The sequence below is a fragment of the Astyanax mexicanus genome, chromosome 9 (assembly GCF_023375975.1).
Source record: "Astyanax mexicanus isolate ESR-SI-001 chromosome 9, AstMex3_surface, whole genome shotgun sequence".
Lineage (NCBI taxonomy): Eukaryota > Metazoa > Chordata > Actinopteri > Characiformes > Acestrorhamphidae > Astyanax > Astyanax mexicanus.
Window position 1 is genome coordinate 21,333,514 of NC_064416.1, and position 23,324 is coordinate 21,356,837.

General features: G+C 37.8%; 1 protein-coding gene across 1 annotated transcript in view; it reads right to left on the minus strand.

The window, feature by feature from the left end:
- The window catches only part of slc6a15 (solute carrier family 6 member 15), a 47,055-nt gene extending 26,970 nt beyond the window's left edge, over positions 1 to 20,085 (minus strand). The window contains exons 1-5 of the mRNA XM_007250574.4: positions 19,892 to 20,085; positions 16,566 to 17,069; positions 12,491 to 12,648; positions 12,123 to 12,249; positions 11,269 to 11,450 (exon numbers count right to left, since the gene is read on the minus strand). Of these exons, the coding sequence (XP_007250636.3) occupies positions 11,269 to 11,450; positions 12,123 to 12,249; positions 12,491 to 12,648; positions 16,566 to 16,863 (765 nt within the window). The 5' untranslated portion in view covers positions 16,864 to 17,069; positions 19,892 to 20,085. The remainder of the gene's footprint in view (positions 1 to 11,268; positions 11,451 to 12,122; positions 12,250 to 12,490; positions 12,649 to 16,565; positions 17,070 to 19,891) is intronic.
- Between the last annotated feature and the right edge of the window lie 3,239 nt (positions 20,086 to 23,324).

Sequence of the window (23,324 nt, forward strand, 5' to 3'; positions counted from 1 at the left end):
CAGAGCCCGATATAGCGAAGACTGTGCCTTCCAGTTAAGGCAAAAACAGTACATCAGGGGTCGGTATATTAATGATCCTTCTTTTAAGCAAAGACAAAAAGAGCACATTAAAGACCGTTACAGAAAAGACCCTGCATTCCAGCAAAAACAAAAAGAGCACATTAAAGACCGTTACAGAAAAGACCCTGCATTCCAGCAAAAACAAAAAGAGCACATTAAAGATCGTTACAGAAAAGACCCTGCATTCCAGCAAAAACAAAAAGAGCACATTAAAGACCGTTACAGAAAAGACCCTGCATTCCAGCAAAAACAAAAAGAGCACATTAAAGACCGTTACAGAAAAGACCCTGCATTCCAGCAAAAACAAAAAGAGCACATTAAAGGCCGTTACAAAAATGACCCTGCATTCCAGTTGAAACAAAAAGAGCATATGAGAAGCCAGTATAGAAATGACCCTGCATGCCAAATGAAAAAGAAAGAGAACGCTAGAGGCCGTTATAGAAATGACCCTGCATTTCAGCTGAAACAAAAGGCTTATATGAAGGCACATTTTAAAAAGCATTATGAACAAGATGCAAGGTTCCAAGAAAGGCGCCGTATGTCACAAAGCCGCCATTTTAAATTGAGAAAAACCAAGGACCTCAAAGCACTGCACAGCATACGATGTAGCAACCGCATAAAGGAGAAATACAGGAGCATTGTTGGCTTCACTACAGGACAAGTCAACAGAGAACTTTCTGAGCCAACTACAGTCCAACGTACCAGTGATACCCAGTCAAACCAACTGATACAACAGGCACAATCACTGTTTGCACTAAATGTGCAGCAAGGACCAATATATATGTGTACTGTCTGCCACAGATGCTTATTTGCCAACCAAGTGAGGCTGTGTGCATCTTCAAACTACTCTAAAGACCCTGAGCTTACAGCCATGTGCTTAACAGGAACATATGTCCATGTATGTGAAGACAGCTGCAGAGATCAAGGCGAGTGTGTAATGCCTGAAAGGAAGGAAGAGTGGATTTGCCATAGCTGCCATGAAAACCTAAAGACTGGTCATCTGCCATCTATTGCTGTATCAAATAACCTTGAGCTTGACCCTATTCCAAATGAATTGCAAGGGCTAAATGTTCTTGAGAGACACATCATTGCAAAGTTCATACCTTTTGCAAAAATCATTGCTCTTCCAAAGGGACAACAGCGTGCTATCCATGGAGCAGTGGTATGCGTACCTTCTGAGGTAGAGTCAACTGTCCAGTGTTTACCCAGACCCCCATCTGAATCACAATTACTGAGGGTGAAGTTGAAGAGACGCCTACAGTACAAAGGACATTTTCAGTTTCAGAATTTGGACATGAAAAAGGTCAGAACTGCCTTAATGAAATTAAAGGAAATTCATTCTGAGTATAGAGAAGTGGCTGTACGAGAGGAAGAAGAAGATGAGTACCTGGAAACAACAGAATGTGCAATGGGGGAGAACGGTGCTGAAAGTGTTGCTAATGATGGCTGCAGCAACAATGAAGAAAATGCAGAGGGAGGTTCTGATTCTGAAAATACATCTGACAAACTGGAGGACAATGTTGCTAACAATGTCTGCACCAACCAAGACGATGGTGCACATGGTGGTTCTGACGATGAAAATGCATGTGACGAACAGGACAACAGTGTTGCAGGAAACTATGGGATTGCTTTTGATTCATGCCTTCAGCCAGCTGATGTTGGTCAAGAAATACTGTCATTTGGAGACAATGTTTACTCAATTGCACCGGCAGAAGGAAATCAACCAGTCAGCTTTTTCAAAACTCCAAAGTTGGAATCCATGGCATTTCCTGTGCAATTCAACACAGGTAGGAACACATTGGATGAATCAGATCGACCCAAGAAGATTTCTCCAAGCAGATATTTTAATGCAAGGCTGTTCAGCGCTGACAACCGTTTTGCCATGGACACCAATTACATTTTCTTTGCTCAGTTTGTGGCAGAAATGCACGCTGCTATGTCAAGCATGTCCATTCAGCTGCGCAAAGGGAAAGCGTTCACAAAGGATGGACGAAGAATTACATCACGAGTGTTGCAAGACCAGCGTGAGGTGCAGAAACTTGTTCAACATGGGGAAGCAACAAGATTCATGCAGCCCTTAAGAGGAACACCGGCTTTTTGGGAAAAGACTATGAGGGACCTCTTTGCATGCTTACGACAATTAGGATTGCCTACGTTTTTTTGCACTTTCAGTGCTGCTGAAATGAGGTGGCCAGAGATCATTGGAGCCATCAAGAAGCAACAGGGAGAAACTGTGAACTTCTCAGAATTGGACTGGTCCACTAAATGTGACATCCTTCGAAGCAACCCTGTGACAGTCATAAGACTCTTTGAAAAGAGAGTGGAGGCTCTAATGAGAGATTTGATCTTGTCACCTGCACAACCCATCGGTGAAGTAGTGGACATGTTTTACAGAGTGGAGTTCCAGGCCAGAGGGTCAGCCCACATTCACTGCCTGTTCTGGATTAAGGATGCCCCAAAGTTTGAGGATGATCCAGATGAAAAGGTTTCTGCATTCATTGATAAATACATTTCATGCCAACTGCCTGATGAAAAGTCAGACCCGGATCTGCACAATATTGTGAAGGAAGTCCAGTCTCACAGCAAAAGTCACACAAAGTCATGTAAAAAAGGAAAAAAACATTGCCGTTTCGGGTTTCCAAAGCCACCCGTGAAGTCAACTTTCATTAGCAGACCAAGACCATCAGATCCAGATGGACCAAACCCAAATCAACAAGCAAGAACAAAGCTGAAGCCTGTTTGGGATTTACTACATGACTCAGCAGCTTCATTTCAAAGCACAGATGACATTCTTGCTAAATGCAATATGACTTATAACGACTTCTCTCATTATCTTGAGATGACAACGGATTCCAGTGCTGTGATGATGAAACGTGACCCCAAGGACTGTTGGGTTAATGGCTACAATCCACACTTGTTGAGAGCATGGAATGCAAATATGGACATTCAGTACATTCTGAATCCCTACAGCTGCATCATCTACATGTTGTCATACATAACCAAGGCCGAGCATGAGATGAGTGACTATCTCAAACGAATTGTTAAGGAATCAAGCAAAGACAATTCATCAGAGCTTGAGCAGATGAAAGAGATCATGCAAGCTTACTCCAAAAACCGGGAGGTCAGTGTGCAAGAGGCTGTCACCCGTGTGTGCAGCTTAAAACTGAAGTTTTGCTCACGCAGCGTAATCTTTATTCCTACAGACGACAATGCAGTGAAGATGAGCCTACCGCTGAGAAAACTGGAGACAAAGGATCCAGATTCAGATCAAGTGTGGATGGCTGGATTGCCAGAAAAGTATAAAGCCAGACCGGAAACTCCTGAATTCGAAACAATGTGCATGGCTGATTTCGCATCCAACTACAGACTTGTCTATGGCAGACAAAGTGGTGGTCCAAATGTCATTCCACTTCAAGATAATATGGGATTTATACAGAAGAGGACCAAAGGCAAACCTGCAGTCATTAGATATGCACGTTTTTCCCCAAAAAAGGACCCTGAAAAGTTTTATGGAAGTCTTCTTAAGGTTTACCTCCCCTACAGAGATGAACATCAGCTGAAGATACCACCGTTTAATTCTTACCAGTTCTTCTATGAGAGTGCATGTATCAAACTTTCTGGCTCTGAGTCACTAAGGCCTGTGTTTGAAATTGTGAATGACAATAGAAAGCGATATGAAAAGGACAGTGATGCTATCGAGCGTGCAATCGAGGACTTCGAAAAAATTGGACCCACTGAGGATGCATGGGCCAATTTTGCTCCAAATACAGAGCTCATTCGAATTGAGACCATTTCAGAACATCAACCAATGGATCCAGCTGAGGATGAAGAGCAAGATGATGTGCCAGAATACAGAAAAAATTCTGAAAGAACAACAGCAGTGCAGCTTGTCGAGTGCCCAGCACTGAGTAGTAAGGTTTTACGGCAGATGTACCAAAACCTAAATGAAACACAAGCAGCTGTGTTTTATAAACTAAGAGACTGGAGCTTAAGGCTTGTGAATGGCGAAAGGCCAGACCAGTTCTTTTACTTTGTCACTGGTGGAGCCGGAACTGGCAAATCTCATTTGATCAAGTGTGTCTACAATGAAGTGACCAAAATTCTGAGAAGATTGCCCAGTATGGATGAGCTGGATGACCCATCAAGGCCAACTGTCTTACTTACCTCTTTCACAGGAACGGCGTCATTTAACATTTCGGGAAACACTTTGCATTCAGTACTAAAACTTCCAAAGAACCTGAAGCCACCGTACCAAGGACTTGGAAATTCTTTGGATGAGATGAGGATCATACTTTCAAATGTTCAAATCATTGTTATTGATGAAGTTTCCATGGTTTCCAAAGAGCTCTTTGCATATGTTGACCAAAGGCTACAACAGATTAAAGGCAGCAAGAAACCCTTTGGAGGAGTGTCGGTGCTTGCTGTAGGTGACTTCTTTCAACTCCCACCAGTTGGAAAGGCTAAGGCCCTGTGTGTCTATGAAGACAACACAATGGACATTTGGAAAGACAATTTCCATATCGTCACACTGGAAGAAATCATGAGACAAAAGCAGGATGCCCCATTTGCGGAAATGCTGAACAGGCTTCGTGTTAAGAAGAAGACCGAGCCATTACTGAACTGTGACAGAGCTCTGCTGGCTACGCGCACCTTTCCCAGGAAGGAAGACTGCCCACCGGATGTGTTACACATCTTTGCCACAAACAAGGAGGTGGATAAACACAACAATGACACCCTTTCTGCACTTAGTTCTGACATAACCCGTGTTGATGCAGAGGACCATATGAAAGATGACCGAACAGGAAGAATGGTACGGCAAGCAGCTCCGTTTCAAGGCCGCAAAGGAGATCTTCCAGACTCATTGTTGTTGTCAGAGGGTGTACGTGTTGTCATTACACGTAATATAGATACAGGAGACGGTTTGGTTAATGGAACTTTTGCAAAGATCTCACAGATCGTCAAGAAGACTGACACAAAAGGCAATGAATATGTGGATTTAATCGGATTGCAGTTGGATAACCCTACTGCTGGCACCAAGAGACGCAGTCGAATCCCTGGGAGTCCTGACAATGTTGTTTTCATTGAGAGAGTAGAGGAGCGGTGCAAGAGAAAGGGACTGGTACGTTGTCAGTTTCCTTTAAAACTAGCATATGCCTGCACGTCTCACAAAGTACAAGGCATGACGTCATCATCAGCTGTAGTATCTCTGAAGCGGATTTTTGAACCAGGAATGGCTTATGTAGCCCTCAGCAGGACCACCTCTTTGCAAGGCCTACACATCATCGATTTTGAAGAAAAGAAGATTTTTTGCAACGAAGAAGTTTTGAATTCACTGGAAAGCATGCCTAAAGCAAACGTTGAAATGGTCATGCCACTCCTGATGCATGCTAAAACAAAAGCCAGGGACTGTTTTACTGTGATTCACCACAATGTGGAAGGTTTACATTGTCATTTTGATGACATGCGAAAACACCATGAGATCTGCTTAGGAGATATTTTGTGCTTCACTGAAACCCACATGTTTGGATTGTCCATCCCAGAGGAGCTCCAACTAGAAGGCTACAACATGTACAAGCGGAACAGACAAGTCTCCTATAGCAGTTTTCCACAGTTGGCAAACCAAAAAGGTGGTGGTGTTGCAATATATGTGAAGAACCATATAAATGCCCAGGTGTTGCAGTATGTAATGGGTGTCACTGACATGGAATTTCTGGCCCTCAAAATCAGAGACCCTGTACAAGCTGTTGTAGCTGCTATTTACAAACCACCGAACTACAAGACAGAAGATTTTCTTTCAAACCTAAAGAGTCTTTTGGATGCCATAGATATAATGGATCAGGACCATGTTATCATCTGTGGGGATTTCAATGAAGATCTCAGATCAACGACTTCAAAGTCCATCTATGACTTATTCACAAGAAGAGGATACACACAGCTCATACAGGGAGCAACAACTGAGAAAAACACTTTGTTGGATCTCATCTTTACCTCTCAACCACAAAAGTGCTTATCATCAGGAGTTTTGCATTCATATTATAGTTACCACAACCCCGTCTATGCAGTGATCAAGGAGTGATTTCATCAGAGGAACAATATGTTGGAATTGCAGAAGACCAATAAAAGGAGCAAACCATAAGCGGCCACAGCTACACAGAAGAACGTACTGATTGAATCGTAATCAGCCACAGCAACACAATAGAACATGCACAGGATTTGTATAACTTATAAATGCTCTCACAACAAACAAGTCTCACTGGAATCAAATGAACACTTACAACAAACAGGAACTAAAACACAAAATAACAAACCAAAACAAGTAAAATAATTAATAAAAGAATCACACAATTAAGGTTTGTGCCTAACTAAAAGCAAGAGAATAAAAATTAGGCCAGAATGAATCTGTTCTGTAGTTAAAATCCATTTGGAACTGGCGACACTGAGCATGCATAAACGATGCCAGTGGGCTCGGTGCAGCCTTAGTTTGCCAGGGAGGCCAGAATGGATCTGTTGTGTGGTTAAATCCATTTGGAACTGGCGACACTGACTACATATTATTGGTGTCAGTGGGGCTCCGTACAGCCTTAGTCGCCAGGGAGGCCAAAATGGATCTGTTGTGTGGTTAAAATCCATATGGTTTTGGTGGCAATGAGTATAATGTATTGATGTCATGTATTGGGCTCTGTATTATGTTGTCTGGTTCTGTAAATAGTTCTATGCATTTTTCCCCAACATTTACATTAAAAATCTTGTATTTTGCAAGACCCAAAAAATCAGTTCTGTAAATAGTTCTAGGCATTTCTTCCAAAAAATTACATACAAAAAATATTTCATTTTGCAAGGCAAAAAATTGTTCTGTAAATACTACTATGCATTTTTTTCAAATGTTCCATACCAAAAAATCACTTGTGAAATCCTTCACATGTGCAAAAATAAAGTTTAGTTTTGTAAATTGTTTTGTATTTCTTCCAGTATTTCATACAAAAAAATTGAAGGCAAAAAATAAAAATATTCAGTTCTGTAAATAGTTCTATGCAATAATTCTATGTTGTCTGCGTGTCTAAAAGTTTGTATTGTTTGTCAGTTTACACTAACCTTGTCCTTGTCGTGTCATACTAACATCCCACTCTTGGCCTGTACCTTGACGTGGTGAGTGGGCTTTAAACAAAAGCAGGCCCCGTTTGTGTCATCACAATAACACATTAATACTATGAGCTGAATAACTTCACTCTTTTTCACCAGGTTCTAGGGGTGTAAACCAGTACAGGCAGGTATTTGCATCAGTATAGTATATGTTTTTTTCCCTAATCATGATTAAAACATTCTAATAGCTAACTATTTGAGAAAAACTCTAAACACTACTCGTAGTGTAATGTAGTTTGGTGCTGATTATAGCATTATAGACTTATAGCATTTCTGATAAATCAAAAAATTATTGCAGGTTTAACATTCTGCAGGACTTTCTATTAAGGCCAAGAGTTTAATATAATACTGTGAGATAATTGTGTTTGTGTTAATGAGCTGTATATAACATCTGCATAACTGGATATCATTTTTTTACAACAGTGATTATTAAAATGCGTGATGTTCTTGGCCAAGTTGATGGAGAAAGTGGTAAGTAATCTCTTTATTAAAACTTCTACCTGTACTAGTATAGATCATAGCCATAATGTTTCTATGATTAATAATTAATTAATTAATGCTACATCACTGTACAAACACAGATTCCCCAAATTATGTGAAAATAAAATTGATACCGCAGCAACACCTTAAGAACCGCTTGGCAACCACCATGGAAACCATAGCAACACCATAACACCCAGCCATGAAGCAGCACTGCAATCACACTCGCAGTTTCTGCAGGAACTGCAATCTAGTTTTTCTTGAAATACGCTTTTGTAGAAACAGTGAATAGGACATTAATATTCTTTTGTTGTTAAGACCTCCCTGACCCCCTTCAGTTCCTAACAGTCCAGTCCCAGAGATTCTACTGCTCTGCTGGCAGACAGAGGCCCATACTGAGGCTGAGGGGCTGCACTCACTCACTGTAATGAGCCCACCAGCACGCTGCTAGACTTGTGAGACATTCATAAAGCATGCTTGATCAGAGACCTCTACTTTCCAAACTAGTGAATTATTTGGTGCATGGCTGGTGGGTTACTGCATTTCACAGACAATTTCACACTCATCTCTGGAACTCACTGAAGGACAACATTTAACGTGCATGACCTAATAATAAAAGTTTAAACAGCACAAGGAAATCCTTAAGCCTAAAGACAACATCCCAGCAAGCTATTAATTGATTTCTCTCTGTGAGGTCAAAAGAAGAACTCAAAGCAGAACTTGAGGTCATATTCTTCTTATCCTGCAACTAGCTAACCATGTAAATAAATTCAGATCGATCTTTAGGAGCTCAATAGCTGAAAAAACTCAACTTTGAATATCATTATATTTGTCACAAGACCAGAGAAAATCTAAAAGCCAGAAAAGAGAAGGTCAGGAACACAGAGATACTATGCAGCACTCTGATAGCGGTGAGCTATGCCACCCCTGACAATAACCACATGAGAGACTTAAGGTTTTTAGTGGCACTGAAGGCATCTGCTGGAGGCAATGGGAAAGATCACATTCTTACAGTACTGGTTAAAGGTCCTAGTGAAGGCCCATGAACTGTTGATTTTATATTCAGAATGAACTTCTCCAGTTATTGTGCAGGAATGTTGGTTTTTACCATTTTCACTGAATTTAAAGGCCCTGTATACTAATTTTCATGATCCTAAGTAGTGTTTTTATTTTAATTTATTATTAAATGTAAAAGAAACAATTATGTTGGTCTTTTTGGTGGAAAGATTTCTTTATACTATGTTATCTGTGGTGTACTTCTATTGGAATTGAGATGGGCAGGATTAAATTTGGCATTTATGAGATCTGGGGTACGTTTCCCAAAAGCGTAGTTGCTAACTACGTTAGCAACTTACATAGTCTGGACGATGCAGCTGCGACGCAGGTGTTTCCCAAAAGCGTGGTTGGAACTATGGAGGTAACCACGTTAGTAACTTGCATAGTGCGAACCTTAGTTAAGCTACTCAGGTGTTTCCCAGAACCGTGGTTCCAGCGAATGTTCGCAACTACCGTGGTTCAGCTGCGTCGTTCCAACTACAGCTCTAGACCTGTCGTTAAGAGCTTAGTTGCTGGTGATTAGTGCAGACGGTGGACGGTAGGATACAGAAAGCTGATAAATCACATTAATATTGCTACACGAGGATTTAAGATATCAAGTGTACCTATTTTTTTAATGTTTGTGTTAATTACATTAATTGAGCCACTTCACTTTTACCCATGTGCGCCCAGGTAAAATAATAAAATTCAGTCCTTTTTTTAATGTATGTCTTTAACATTTAGCTTTATTTGGCAAACATGAATTCAGTGTAGTGAAAAGAGAAGTGCTCTTTAGCTAAAATGTATTTTACAGTCTTGGAAAGATGTATGTTAATTATTCAAGCAGGCATCTCTTGAGTAAAGATAACTTGTGCTGTGAACATTTATGAAATAGTTAAACCCATTGTGCTATATGCACTCTGTGAATAAGATATGCAATAAGCAGGTGTTTTGAATTACCTAATTATCCTCTGCAGGTAACAGGGCCAGACAGAGTGTGAATACAGAAAATTTATTATTTAGCCAATACAACGTGTCTCTAGGCCTATACAAATGTTATCAATTAGTATTTGTTAAATAATATATTACAGGAAATACGTAGAAATATGTAGGCTACATTAATATATATGTAAAAAACAATAACATTAATTGCCATTATGAGAAAAAACATTAAGAGAATAAAACCACGACTGGGATTCGAACTAGGCTTCCATCCGGTGTCTGTCGAGTTTTGCTACCCTGTCAAACCGTATTATCCTAGTGCATATTTAATTTTTAAATATAAAATTGCTAGAAAAAGCCCCATATTTAAACATGCTTTCGGTAGAATATTTGGAAAGCCTGATTCAAAATATCAGGAGACAGTTTAGGGTTATTAGGGTGATTATAAACCTTATTTTTTTTATTATTGCTAACTTATCATTACTTTCATTATCATCAGCTGTCATTTACGCATTTGTAATACTCAGAAATAATGGCAAGGGGTTTCTGGTTGTTTAATGCAACCAAAAAGAACAGAATTACCATAAAAAAATAATAAATAAATAAATAATGTTTCCACGCATGGGCGCTGGTGTTGAGAAGCACATCTCGATGGGTTGCACAATTCGACAGAACACCGCGCGCTGCACGTTGTAGGCGCTCTGCTGAACCACTGAGTAACACATTTCTCATGTCTCATTTTAATAAGACTTCTTCAGAATGGTGATTATTTTATTAAAAAAAATATTGCAATAGCAAATATGTGTATGTTTTTTTTTAAGTAACACTGTCTGTTACAAATAATAATTAATATATAGCAATTATTGTCTACATTTTACTTGCAGTTCATTGTTATTTTATTAATAGTATTGTTGTCCGTTATGTTCTGGTGATAATTACAATATAAATAGCCTAAATGATACATTAGTAACATATTTTTGGCATAATATTTTAAAGATTGTGAGTTTTGCACGTTTTCTGCTGGGAAAGTCTGGCCGAACACATCTGGAAACACCTTAGTTAAGACCACGGTGGTTCAAACCAACATAGTTCAGACTTCTGTGGTACCAACAAAGTACGATGGTTTCGGGAAACGGTCGTACTTCAGATGTTAGTTAGTTTAACGATGCATCGTACCACGTTAGTTCAATGCTAGGCTCCGTCGTTGTACGGGAAACGCACCCCTGATTTGCTTAATAACCAATCATAGTTAGGATAAGCATTATGTTTCAGTCACCTACATCTAAACAGAGGACAATTTCCTTTATATTTAGCCTCTTTGTTTAAGATAAAGACATATGTATATTAATAATTGAACTGTGGTAAATGTTTATTCTGTGGTATATCATATAGTATTGAAATGAAACATACAATATTTAAAACCAGTAGACAGGGGATGTAAGCTTGTAGAGACAGGTCAAAAACATCATACAGAATAAATGTCCTAGGTTTTAGGTCTACAATTTAGCACACAATTTTTTTATTTTATTTTTAGTCAAATACAAGGTTTCCACACTGTATTAGAAATATTTTACTGGTATCACACTTATTTACTACCATCTTTACTCTTACCTTTCCTGAAGACTGAATGCCCTTGATCATGGCCAGACACACCATGGACCAGGCAGCCAGTAGACAGAGGGTCATCCTCCAGTTCAGTCCTCCACTCTCTGAGATGGAGTTGGAAATATCCAGAGCTTCACGATACCAGTAATAGGTGGTAGCTGAGCTTTTTTCACATTCAGGCACTATGTCTGTATAACAAGAGAAGTTGGTGTTAAATCTAGAATGACCAGGATGGTGTTTGGGTTCTGCTTTAGGTCTTGAGATTTAATAGAGATTATGTAGTTCAATAATCCACAGCTCTGGAGAAAATTAGAGACCACTTAAAAATGATGAGTTTCTTTGATATTACCACATTGAAAGCCTCTGGAATATAATCAAGAGGAAGATGGATAATCACAAGCCATCAAACCAAGCTGAACTGCTTGACTTTTTGCACCAGTAGTGGCATAAAGTTATTCAAGATGCATGAAAACTGTGCTTAAAACAGGGTTATTCCACCAAATATTGATTTCTGAACTCTTTCTGAAATTTTATGAATATAAACTTGTTTTCTTTGCATTATTTGAGGTCTGAAAGCTCGGCATCTTCTTTGTTACTTTTGACATTTCTCATTTTCTGCAAATAAATGCTCTAAATGACAATGTTTTTTTTGGAATTTGGGGGAAATGTCTGTAGTTTATAGAATAAAAAAAAACAATGTTGTTCATTTTACTCAAGCATATACCTATAAGTAGCAAAAAATGATTCAGAAACTCAAGTGGTCTCTTAATTATTTCCAGAGCTCTATGTCTTTGCATAGGTACTATTGTAACTTTAAACTTTAAAACTAATATTTCTCAACAGCTTGCAAATCATCTCACATGTGCTGGTCGCATTCTTCACAAGAGGGCACTCGTTCCAAGGCAGGGGATGCTGAAAAGACTGGGAGAAATAGAAGAGACTCCAGCCGATGATCACGTTATAGTAGAGGGCAACGAAGAAGCAAACCTGCAATAGCAGAGGACAGAGGACACACATAAAACAGTGCATCATGTGACATCCAGGTCAGGAGCACTGAATTCAGCACAAAATACAGCAATCCACTGTTACTAATGAGCCTCTCATTAGCACTTTCCCTCTTGGGCAATAATTACTTACGCCTATGTCCTCTATTTTTCTCTGTGCACCTGAATTAACAAATGTGTGTACAGACAGACACACACACACCGGAGCTCTGCAGGAAACTCACCACACAGCTGGCAAAGCCAATGCCTCCCAGGCGAGGGCTGATGTAGTTCCAGACGCCGATGCTGCCGCGGCGGATCCGCTGCCCCACAGCGAGCTCCAGGAAGAACAGTGGGATGCCAATCAAAACTAGCAGGATAAAGTAAGGCACCAGGTATGCTCCTATCAGGGAATAAGAAGATAATAGATATATAAGCTTATTTTAGGAATTCAAATCGAAACAAAGAAATGCCCATTCAAAACATTTTTCATTATGAATATGCAATATTAATTGTAGTCATGTCAATTAAGATTAATCACACCTTTTCCTCCTTAAGACTAAGCTTTTGATGATGGGTATTTTAAATGTGAATAAAATAATCAGTGGTACAAACTTACTTTGTATTATTGGTGCCAATTAATATAAAAAAGAATTGTATAAATCAAAACAAGATTATGTGCATAAATCATGGATAAATGTATGATTACATGTTTAAATTCTAGTAATAACTGTTTCTGGGAAGGGGACAAAAATATTGTATGATATGGTATGATATATACCTGGTAGAGTGTATTATAATATATCAGGACAGTTTTGATGCTTTTTAAACTAGAATATTGTAATGTGCTAAGTTACTGAGTTTTAATAGAGAAAATAAAAAGTTGCTTCAACAATTTGGAAAGAGTTAATGTGTGTGTGTGTGTGTGTGTGTGTTTGCATGTCCACGAAAGTGTAAGAGAGAGAGAGAGAGAGAGAGAGCATAATCTTCAGTATAAATAAAAGTTAATCTACACACTGAACTCAACAGTACACATTGCTGTGTAAGAGCGCTAAATAAAACTGCTAATGTGTTACCCAGGCTCTGTCAATTTTATCATGTAATTAATTTGCGTACAAAAAATATTTGTTAAAAATTTCAAATTATCTGCATGTGTTAATGTGGTAATGCTGACAGCCCTAATAAATATATGATTTTTCATATTAGCTACAGGCATAGTCCTTAAATAATTCCTGAATGGAATTAAAAACCACATTACACTATCAGTGACAGAAAATCTGCATTCCTATGCAGTGCCTCTAGGATGGCACAGTGAGCATATAATGTCAGTGCATTGAGAAATCAGCCTTAACTCATTTGCCCTATAAAGTCTCAAGGGCTTTAAACATGTGCTAGGGTCATGAGGCAGTGCAGATCTTTTTTTTTCTCTTTCTCTCGCTCGATGAGTCAGTTTTAAAAGTCAGTCAGTCAGTCAGTCAGTGCTCACAGTGTGTGATTTTACACGCATCACACCCTCTTACTCAGAGTATATAGCTTTCTGCTCCATCAGGACCAGTCTGGGCATGTGTTTTGAGTTGGTTTCATTCTCACTCCACCCACAGGCTATTAGCCCTCTGCTCTTGTGCTTACTAACCACCTCCATCACCACAGAGAGTAGAGTGTAGCGGCATTGATTACCGTTAAGTCTTGTTATGATACGTTCATTCATTTTTTTAGTAGACCTGTGCTGGAAGCAATATATAGTCCACTATATAAAAAGTGAACTATATAAACTAAATAAAGTTTGCAAAAACAGATTCTGTTCCTTATCTGTTTTTGCAAATATTTTTTACAGTATATACAGACAGTTTGCCAGTATGTTCTCCAAAATAAGAAGCTGTAACTTTATAAGATACACAGCTCTGGAAAAAAAAAAATAAGAGACCACTTACAAATTATGAGTTTCTTCGATTTTACCAAATGAAAACCTCTGGAATATAATCAAGAGGAACATGAATCACCACAACCATCAAACCAAGCTAAACTGTTGAATTGTTGCACCAGGAGTGGCATAAAGTTATCCGAAAGCAGTGTGTAAGACTGGTGGAGAAGAACATGCCAAGATGCTCAAAAACTGTGATTAAAAACCAGTGTTATTTAATTAAATATTGATTCCTGACATTTTAAAAATGTATAAGTATGAACTTGATCATGATGAGAGCCATCTCACATTTTCTGCAAATAAATGCTCTAAATGACAATATTTTTATTTGGAATTTGGGAGAAATTTTGTTTGTAGTTCATAGAATCAAAAACAATGTTCATTTTACTCAACATATACCTATAAATAGCAAAATCAGAGAAACTGAAGATTCAGAAACTGAAGTAGTCTCTTCATTTTTTCCAGAGCTGTAAATTAAAGTATAAACTCTTTAATTTCTCTGGATTACATTTGTTAAATACCAACTTCCTTTTTCAGTTTATGGCATATGAGTCAACGGTATTCTGAGAAAGAGACAGAGAGCAGACATGAAGACAAGCACAGACTCCCCCACCATACACATTGGCCTATCCTCTTTAATCTAATTACAGTCCAGCACAGCAGGGTACCCACTCACTTATAATGGCCTGAAAGACAAGGACCCTGCAGTGACCTCCAGGGTGGTAAAAAAAATCGTAGTTTCCGACAGACACAGCTGCCATACCTGCCAGTAGGCAAATGTGGTCTCATGCAAACGACAAACACATACGTCCACATAAATGTCCGTGCACATAAATGTACCGAATTAACTGACTAAAAACTCAAGCAGTCCTGCTTTTAGAAGACCACCTTAAGTCAACACTTACCAAAGTAAACAAAACATATAAACACTCTACCAAAGTAGACAAAAATGGGCACGAGAAGGCTTACTGTAACTACAGTATGACTCTATCAGAGAGACTAGGGTAATGCAGTGTAATCAGCTTTCTCTGGAGACTGAGGAGCTTTGCATAATCTCAGGGTGGAAATATAACCTCTGATTATCGTCCAGACATGACAAGACACCTGCCAGACATAGGCAAGAGGTACCCTAACATTTCAGACAAAGCAGGATGTTATAGTAACACTTCTTGTAAATGAGGAAGTGTCTCGTAATTTAGTGGGCTAAGAGGAACTGGTGCTCATGATCTTGTGTTTCGTGTAAGGGGTGAGATAAAGTTCGTGGTAGGTTTTTCAGTGATGCAGGGTCTTGCCATAGGGCTGTATGATAAATTGTATGTTTATTGTCATCAAGATATAAGTTTTTTATGATAAATACATCGTAAAAGCTGTGAGGATGCTCTTTACGGTGCAGACTGTGCTAACCTGAACAAGCAGTCCTGAAGAACCCTTAAACATTCCTTAAATAACCTATGCTTTGAACAGTATACATATATATTACATATGATGTGCTCTTACAGGAACAGCCAGAAATACACAAGAATAAAAACCATCTCAGCTGCAGTAGAGTCTTTTCCTTATTATTTTAACATACAAACCGAACAGGAGGTCATCATTGGGAATGAGCTTCTTTACATTTTCAAGTGAAAGTGACACTGCTGGAGCTTTTTTTCCCGAAATAATCTTGATCTAGTATAATCTTAGACAGTAGACAACATAAAGGGTTTCCTCTTCAAGGGCATCACCACATCTCTAAATCACTCTTACCGGAAAGCAGTTAGCAGCATTTTATAATGTTGGTAAGATAGAAAATGTCATAAAAAAATTGTTTCTCCATTTTATACATGATATGTGTGTACACATCTGTACATAGATCTCTGGCAGTTGTTCTTTATATTGTGTCAAATTGTAATGATGAACGGACTAATATAAATACTGCATAACTAACTGGAATTATATATTAAATTAAATATTTGTACTCTGATTCCTTTTAAAGGCAAGTAGATATTTTTCTTCTCCTGCTAAGCTGCGTTTTTGAAGATTTTTGCATGACAGTGACGACTGAACATTGCAAAAGAGAGAGAGAGTCCGTCTTTATGCACAAGAGCCTCCCTTCACAGGCAGCATGTGTTTTGCGCTTCACATTTTAGCCTACATGCTAAAAATAAAGCTGGGTTCCTGTCAGATGTGTTCAGACTACTTTAGATATGCAAACTACCCAGAGCTAATAGTTTCATGATTTCAGCAGAATTGGTATGCTGACAATTATAAAAATATCAGGCTCTATTAAAGATTAGAAGAAATATACATATAAAGAAAATATAGATAAATAAAAACACATGCACACATTTCCACCAAACGCATTTCAACTATGATCTGTGAAGAGATTAGACTGTAGCTACAACAGATGCCTGACTTACCTCCTCCATTCTTCTGACACAGGTAGGGGAACCTCCAGACGTTGCCAAGTCCTACAGAAAAGCCCACCTGGGCGAGGATGTACTGCAGCTTGCTGCTCCACGCGGGTCTCTCCTCCTCAACAATCATCATGCCCTCCTCGGCCTGACGGGCCTTTTCCTCTGCAGGTGCACATACAGCCAGCATGCTTTTCTTAAAAGAGTCGTCACACGAGTCCTCATTGGACAGCAGGTCTTTTACAGACTCTTTGACTTCGTCGTCAAGATCTGCTCTCTTGACAGTTTTGCTGTTTTTAGGCATTGTAATGTATACAACATACAATACAAAATAAAATGGGTGAAAATGTCTTTTGTGCTTAATGTAATTGGGGGTTAGGATGGAGCCTGGGCCACCTTAGCTGGCAAAGGACACAGCCCGGTCACAGAAGAGATTCTGCTGTGTGTATGGCAACAGATAATAACAGGCTGAAGAGAAACTGAGATGTGCTTCTCAACAAGAAAGACAAGCTGGATGGAGAAAAAACAAGAAGGGTAAATTAGTAAGTTTAGTAAGTATCTGGGTCATAATGTCTAGAGGGGTAGACATTATAAATGCTTTATTACAAAATTAGCAGCTTAGTTAAAGAAAACAAAATGACTTTAAATGTAAAGTTTTAAACATAAATACTATGAAAGAATATATATATATATATATATATATATATATATATATATATATATATATATATATATATATAATTATTATATTTCTTTGTATTTAAAGCAGGAATTATACTAGCTGTTCGTGGGGGTTTGGAGAGCAATGAGCCAAGGTCTTGCAAACCTGCCATTACCAGAACAGGTCATCATCAACATATGGTAATGTCATCTAGTGATGGTAATGACAGGTTTTTGTTTACCCTGTTTCGGTTAGTAATTAGTTAAACATATTACTAAATACATCAGCAGATCTTTAGAGATTACCAATAAAAATCAAGGGAAAAAAGTAAACTACCGGTATATGGAATTAGGCTGTGTATTGGTAAGAAGTTTGCGATACAATGTGTATCATGATACAGGAGTTACTATTCGATCAATTACGAGATACAATGATACTATACACAATAATGTGTACTGCAATTGTTAAAAATTCAACTTTATAAAAAAAAAAAACAGTGAAGCTGTGAGATCAGACTTGGCCATTGCTCATATCTGTTTTAAAGCATGAAGCTATACATTGTCCCAACATAACATTGTGTCTCCATTTTATAAGTAATGTATGTGTACACATCAATACATAATGTGTATTTGGCAGTAGTTCCTTACATTCTTTACATCAAAACTTAATTATGAATAGACTAAAAAGAAAGCATGTGTTTTTGTGCTTCACATTTTAGCCTACATTGTCCTAACATAGCATAATTAAAACAAAAGTATTGCCTTTTTTTATTAATGGTGAAAAATTATACACACACATAATATAATATATCATATATACACACACAATTAGAGATTGGTGATTAGGTGATGCAATACAGAAACTAGTTTCACAATGCTCAACACAGCACAGTGTACCAGCATGTGTACACATTTGTATCTGGCAGTTGTTTTTTACATTGTTTCAAAATTTAATGATGAATGGACTAAAAGAAATGCTCCAAAATGAACTGTAACAGAATATTTTTTTACTAAACATATGTAGCTAAACATTGAGTAAAGTGAAAAGTGTTGTTTTATTTTATAAACTACAGACAACATTTTTCCCAAAGTTCAAATAAAAATATTGTCATTTTGAGTATTTATTTGCAGAAAATGAGAAATGGCTGAAATAACAAAATAGATGCAGAGCTTTCAGACCTCAAATAAAGCAAAAAAAAAAAACAAGTTCATATTCATAAAGCTTTAAGCACAACTGGAATAACTCTGGTTTTTAATCACAGTTTAATAACAGTTAACAATGTTTCATCTTGGCATGATCTCCTTCACCAGTCTTACACACTGTTTTTGGATAACACTCCTGGTGCAAAACTTCAAGCAGTTTAGCTTGGTTTGATGGCTTCTAATCATCTATTTTCCTCTTGATTTTATAGGTTTTCAATTTGGTAAAATCAATGAAACTTATCATTTAGTGATCTATATATATATATACACACATATATATACATATATATATGTATATATATATATACATACATATATATATATATATATATATATATATATATATATATATATATATATATATATATATATATGTATATATATATGCAATAGAGTATAGGTGATGCAATAGAGTAATTCGTTTCACAATGCTCAGCACATCAGCTGGATCAGTATTCATGCATTCAATATATGATGTCTTCAGATCACAGCACAGCCTACCGACATCCCCAGTTATGCAATCACGACTACTTGTCAGATATCTGTCCGGTTGACCTATTTAATCGCGAGCTTTGCTCTGAAACGATCCTCTTTCTTTCCCCTGCGCTCTGATGATACCGGAGCCCACAAGCACGAGGTTCATTTGCATAAGAACCCAAACACTGCTCAGCATCGCTCAGCGGCCAATCTGAGAAGCGCACCGTGCTCAGACCCTCACTGATACACTGTTTTACTGTTTCTGGGGAAAAGCGGATCACACACACCTGCTACACCGATCTTTTACCATCTAGAGCTAAAAGTAGGCTAACCCCGTGATTTTACAGCGGTGAAGTGTGTTCAAAAAACACACACGGCAAATTGCTGCTACCCTCCATAGCAGCTTACAGAGCTCATCACCAGGATTAGCCTTCACTAAACGCGTTTCCTTTATACACATTTATACACAAAGTAGCAAAATATTAATATAAGAATATCACCTTAAATATTGTAAAATCTAATTCATGTTTAAACACAAATGAAAACACTGCTACATAAGCTTTAAATCAAATTGTAGAGGGTCGTCACTAAAATAACCTAGCTAGAAATGGTTTCACCATATGGAGCTCACCATCATTCAATTTCTATAGCACACAGTCATCGCAGGTTAACTAGCGTTATAGTGGTAGCTATAGGTAAGGTTGCTGGTTGAATTTATATAGCAAGTATTAAAATAATCAACATTTCATTCATTTTTTTAATAAAAAGCGATTTTTTTGAAGAAGAAAATAATAGTTATTTCAGATATATGCATTTTCTTTCCAAATGGGTTGAAGAAGAATTAATCAGATTCCCCGCCCAAATTCCCTGTGCCATCCATGTGGCGTATTTCATCATACACTGTGCACTGACTGCACTGTGAGGCTGGCTGGCTGCTGGCGCATCCTTCCCCCTCTGTACAAAAAAAATCACGAGAAAACAGATATTCTTACCTTCCCGGGTTAAACAAAACGTGTTCAATAAGTGTAACGGCTTCCTTTAGCCCGTAATAAGTATTTATATTATATTTAGTGAAATCTGCGGGAGCCGGTCAGCATTACGCATCTCTCCTCCTGTATCTAATTCTAATGATTCCGCCGGTGCTGCTCACAAGACGCTTCGCCTTCAGTGACATTCATTCAAACGGATATGCTGAGGGGGGAGCGGGCTTTCAGCAGCGAACCACAAACCAACAGCCTGCTGATTTAAAATATTTTACAAAAGGTAAAACACGTTTAATGTATTGAATTACCTTAAAAACGAATTTTAAATTACAATTTAAGTTACGTTAAACGGGGCAAAATGGATCTCCCAACATCCCTCCCCCCTTACTAAAGCGAGTGGTTCAGTCTACTACATGGTGCACACGCTAAGATGGTTCATGTGGGTGGATTTCGCTCTCGAGGCCATGCACGCGATATCCCGCCTTTCTCTTATAATATATGTATCAGTAAATGTATCAAATGACGTGTGTTCTATATCTAACGACCATGAGTATCGCATTTATTTACCCATGTAAATATAATTAATATTAAAAAATACAGTCAATATAATAACCTACATATTTTGCAAGAATGACCGGTAACCTATTGCAAGTCTGATTATATATGGTGTACTGTTGCTTTATGCGCTCTCTCTCTCACCCCCTCCATCTCTCTCTCACACACACACACACACACACACACACACACACACACATACACTCATTCACTCCCTCATTTACAAATGCTGGTCATTCTGATTAGTAAGCCTGTATAATGTATTGATATAAGCGTTCTCTATATTTAATCAAAATTTGTTTGTGCCACAAGCTCCACTGTTTCACAGTTTTGCCCCCAGCAACCAGATCAAACCTAAGCGAGCTCCAATATTGATTTAGTCTGAGAGTGCATTTCAGATCTATGTGGGACAGCCACTCTGTCCTATAGTATAAGCCTCTAATTATATATATATAGCTCTGGAAAAAAAATAAAGAGACTACTTCAGTTTCTGAATCAGTTTGTCTGATTTAACTATCTATAGGTATATGCTTGAGTAAAATGAACATTGTTGATTTATTATATAAACTACGGACATTTATTTAACTATCTATAGGTATATGTTTGAGTTAAATGAACATTGTTGATTTATTATATAAACTACGGACATTTTCCCCAATTTTCAAACAAAAATGTTGTAATTTAAAGCATCTATTTGCAGAAAATGAGAAATAGCTGAAATAACAAAAACAATGCAGCTTTGAGCTTTTAGACCTCACCAAGTTCATATTCAAGTTTAGAAATCAAGATTTGGTGTAATAACCCTGTTGTTTACACAGTTTTGTGCATCTTGACAAGTTATCCTCCACCAGTCTTACACAATGCTTTTGGATAACTTTATGCTACTCCTGGTGCAAAAATTCAAACAGTTCAGCTTGGTTTGATGTCTTATGATCATCCGTCTTCCTCTTGATTATATTCCAGAGGTTATCAATTTGGGAAAATTAAGGAAAAACTTCATCATTAAATGGCCTCTTATTTTTTTTTTCCAGAGCTTTATATAGAGTGCTAGTGTGAGACTAGCCAGTATAGTCATATATAGTCATAGTCATCAATAAAATGATAAGGGTGCCCATACTTTTGCACCGGTCAAATTTTGGTTTAATGCATATTGCACATTTTCTGTTAGTACAATAAACCTAATTTCAATCCTGAAATATTACTGTGTCCATCAGTTATTAGATATATCAAACTGAAATGGCTGTTGCAAACACCCAAATATTTAGAACTAAAAATGATTAAGATTAATAGGGGTGCCCAAACTTTTTCATATGACTGTATGATGATGTTTCTACTAAAAAAGCAAAAGCAATGGGCACTTATTTATGGTGCTGTAACCTTTTGCATATAAATGATTTTTTCTCTGTCATGCTTATGCAAGTGTATTTTGTTCTCTTTATTTCAGGTTATGCTTTTTTCACTGTTACGAATTCAAGTCTTTTATAAAGATACTCAATAACCATAAACAAATCATTCAGATCATTCTGACAATGATCTGTATATTCATTTGCACTGTTCTTCTGTAGTCAAGACATCTATCTATATTCTGTTATGTTCTAGTGACCAGTACTAGCAAGAATGTGATCAGAAAGTAGTGATGCTACTTACTATATCTTTATAGATCTTTTGTTGTATTGTAATTGCACACAGCATGTGACGCACTCCTTGTTATCCGTTCTCAGACACTGTCTATGAATAGCAATTTAGGGATCATTTTAAAGCACGTGGTGATGACGAACACTTGGTCAGTCACAGATGGAAGGTTACTTTCTGTACCTGTTCAATTATTAATGCCTTAACCTGAACCTGACTGCAGTAATCTGAGGCTCCTCTGCTGTCACGAGTTTTACTTTGACCAACATTTTAGCACTAATAGATGATCTTGTTAGGTATAGTTTAATTTTCTATTCAAATATGTTATGTATCAAGTTTAGTGGGAAAACCACTGATAAAACAACAAATAGCCTACAAGGCGAAGGCAAGTCTGTCAGTCATTTTTCAAATGTCTGTTACTGTAAATAGTTTAGTAAATATAAAGATGCCATGACTTCCAAAAGGCATAATTAAACATTTCTATAACTAAAATTACTTCTGAACCCCATCAGCGAATATTGGAGTTCTCCTTACATAATTAAGCTTATTATATTTAAATGTTTTATTTTTTTATTTTTACCATACTAGTCCACCGTACTTGTTTCAAAAATGCATTAGGCATCTTCACATAGCTTTTGAAAAAATCAAATGATGAATTTTGTGGTGAGCATTCAGGAAATTCTTGTCCAGGTGAACATTACAGCAGTGCACCTGCTAAGCAGGCTGCTGATTGTTGAAACAAAGTTTGACCAAGTATTTGAAATGTGCTTTGAAATGTGCATCACTTGGCCTTTACTAAAGATGATTGTGAATGAGCCAGATAATAGCTACAGACCAGTAACAGAAAACCCTTGACAGTACAAACACAGGGACACTATCCAAACTTGAACTTCGTTTGGAGCCTAGGCTCCTTTGACTGGTCTAATCTGCAGTGTAAATCTGCAGCCTCGGTCTGTCTGGTCCCTGTCTGGGTTCTGTGGACTCAGACAAAAAGCTTCGGACACCTTGCCCATTCACAAAGGGGAGGATACCACTCTCCTCTAATCGGAGTGGACAAGGCTTGCTGATGGAGCCTTTTTGAGCAATTGAACTTGGTGAATGCTTCTTATGGATCTGGTGAAACATGGACAGTTGGTTTGACTTTAAAAACAGACTCCATCGAACTGAGTGTAGTTACACTAAGTAGAACTGACCTATGGGGCATATAAAGATTGAAGCTACTGCTTCTGAAGAAGGAGCAAGGATTTTTCTTTGA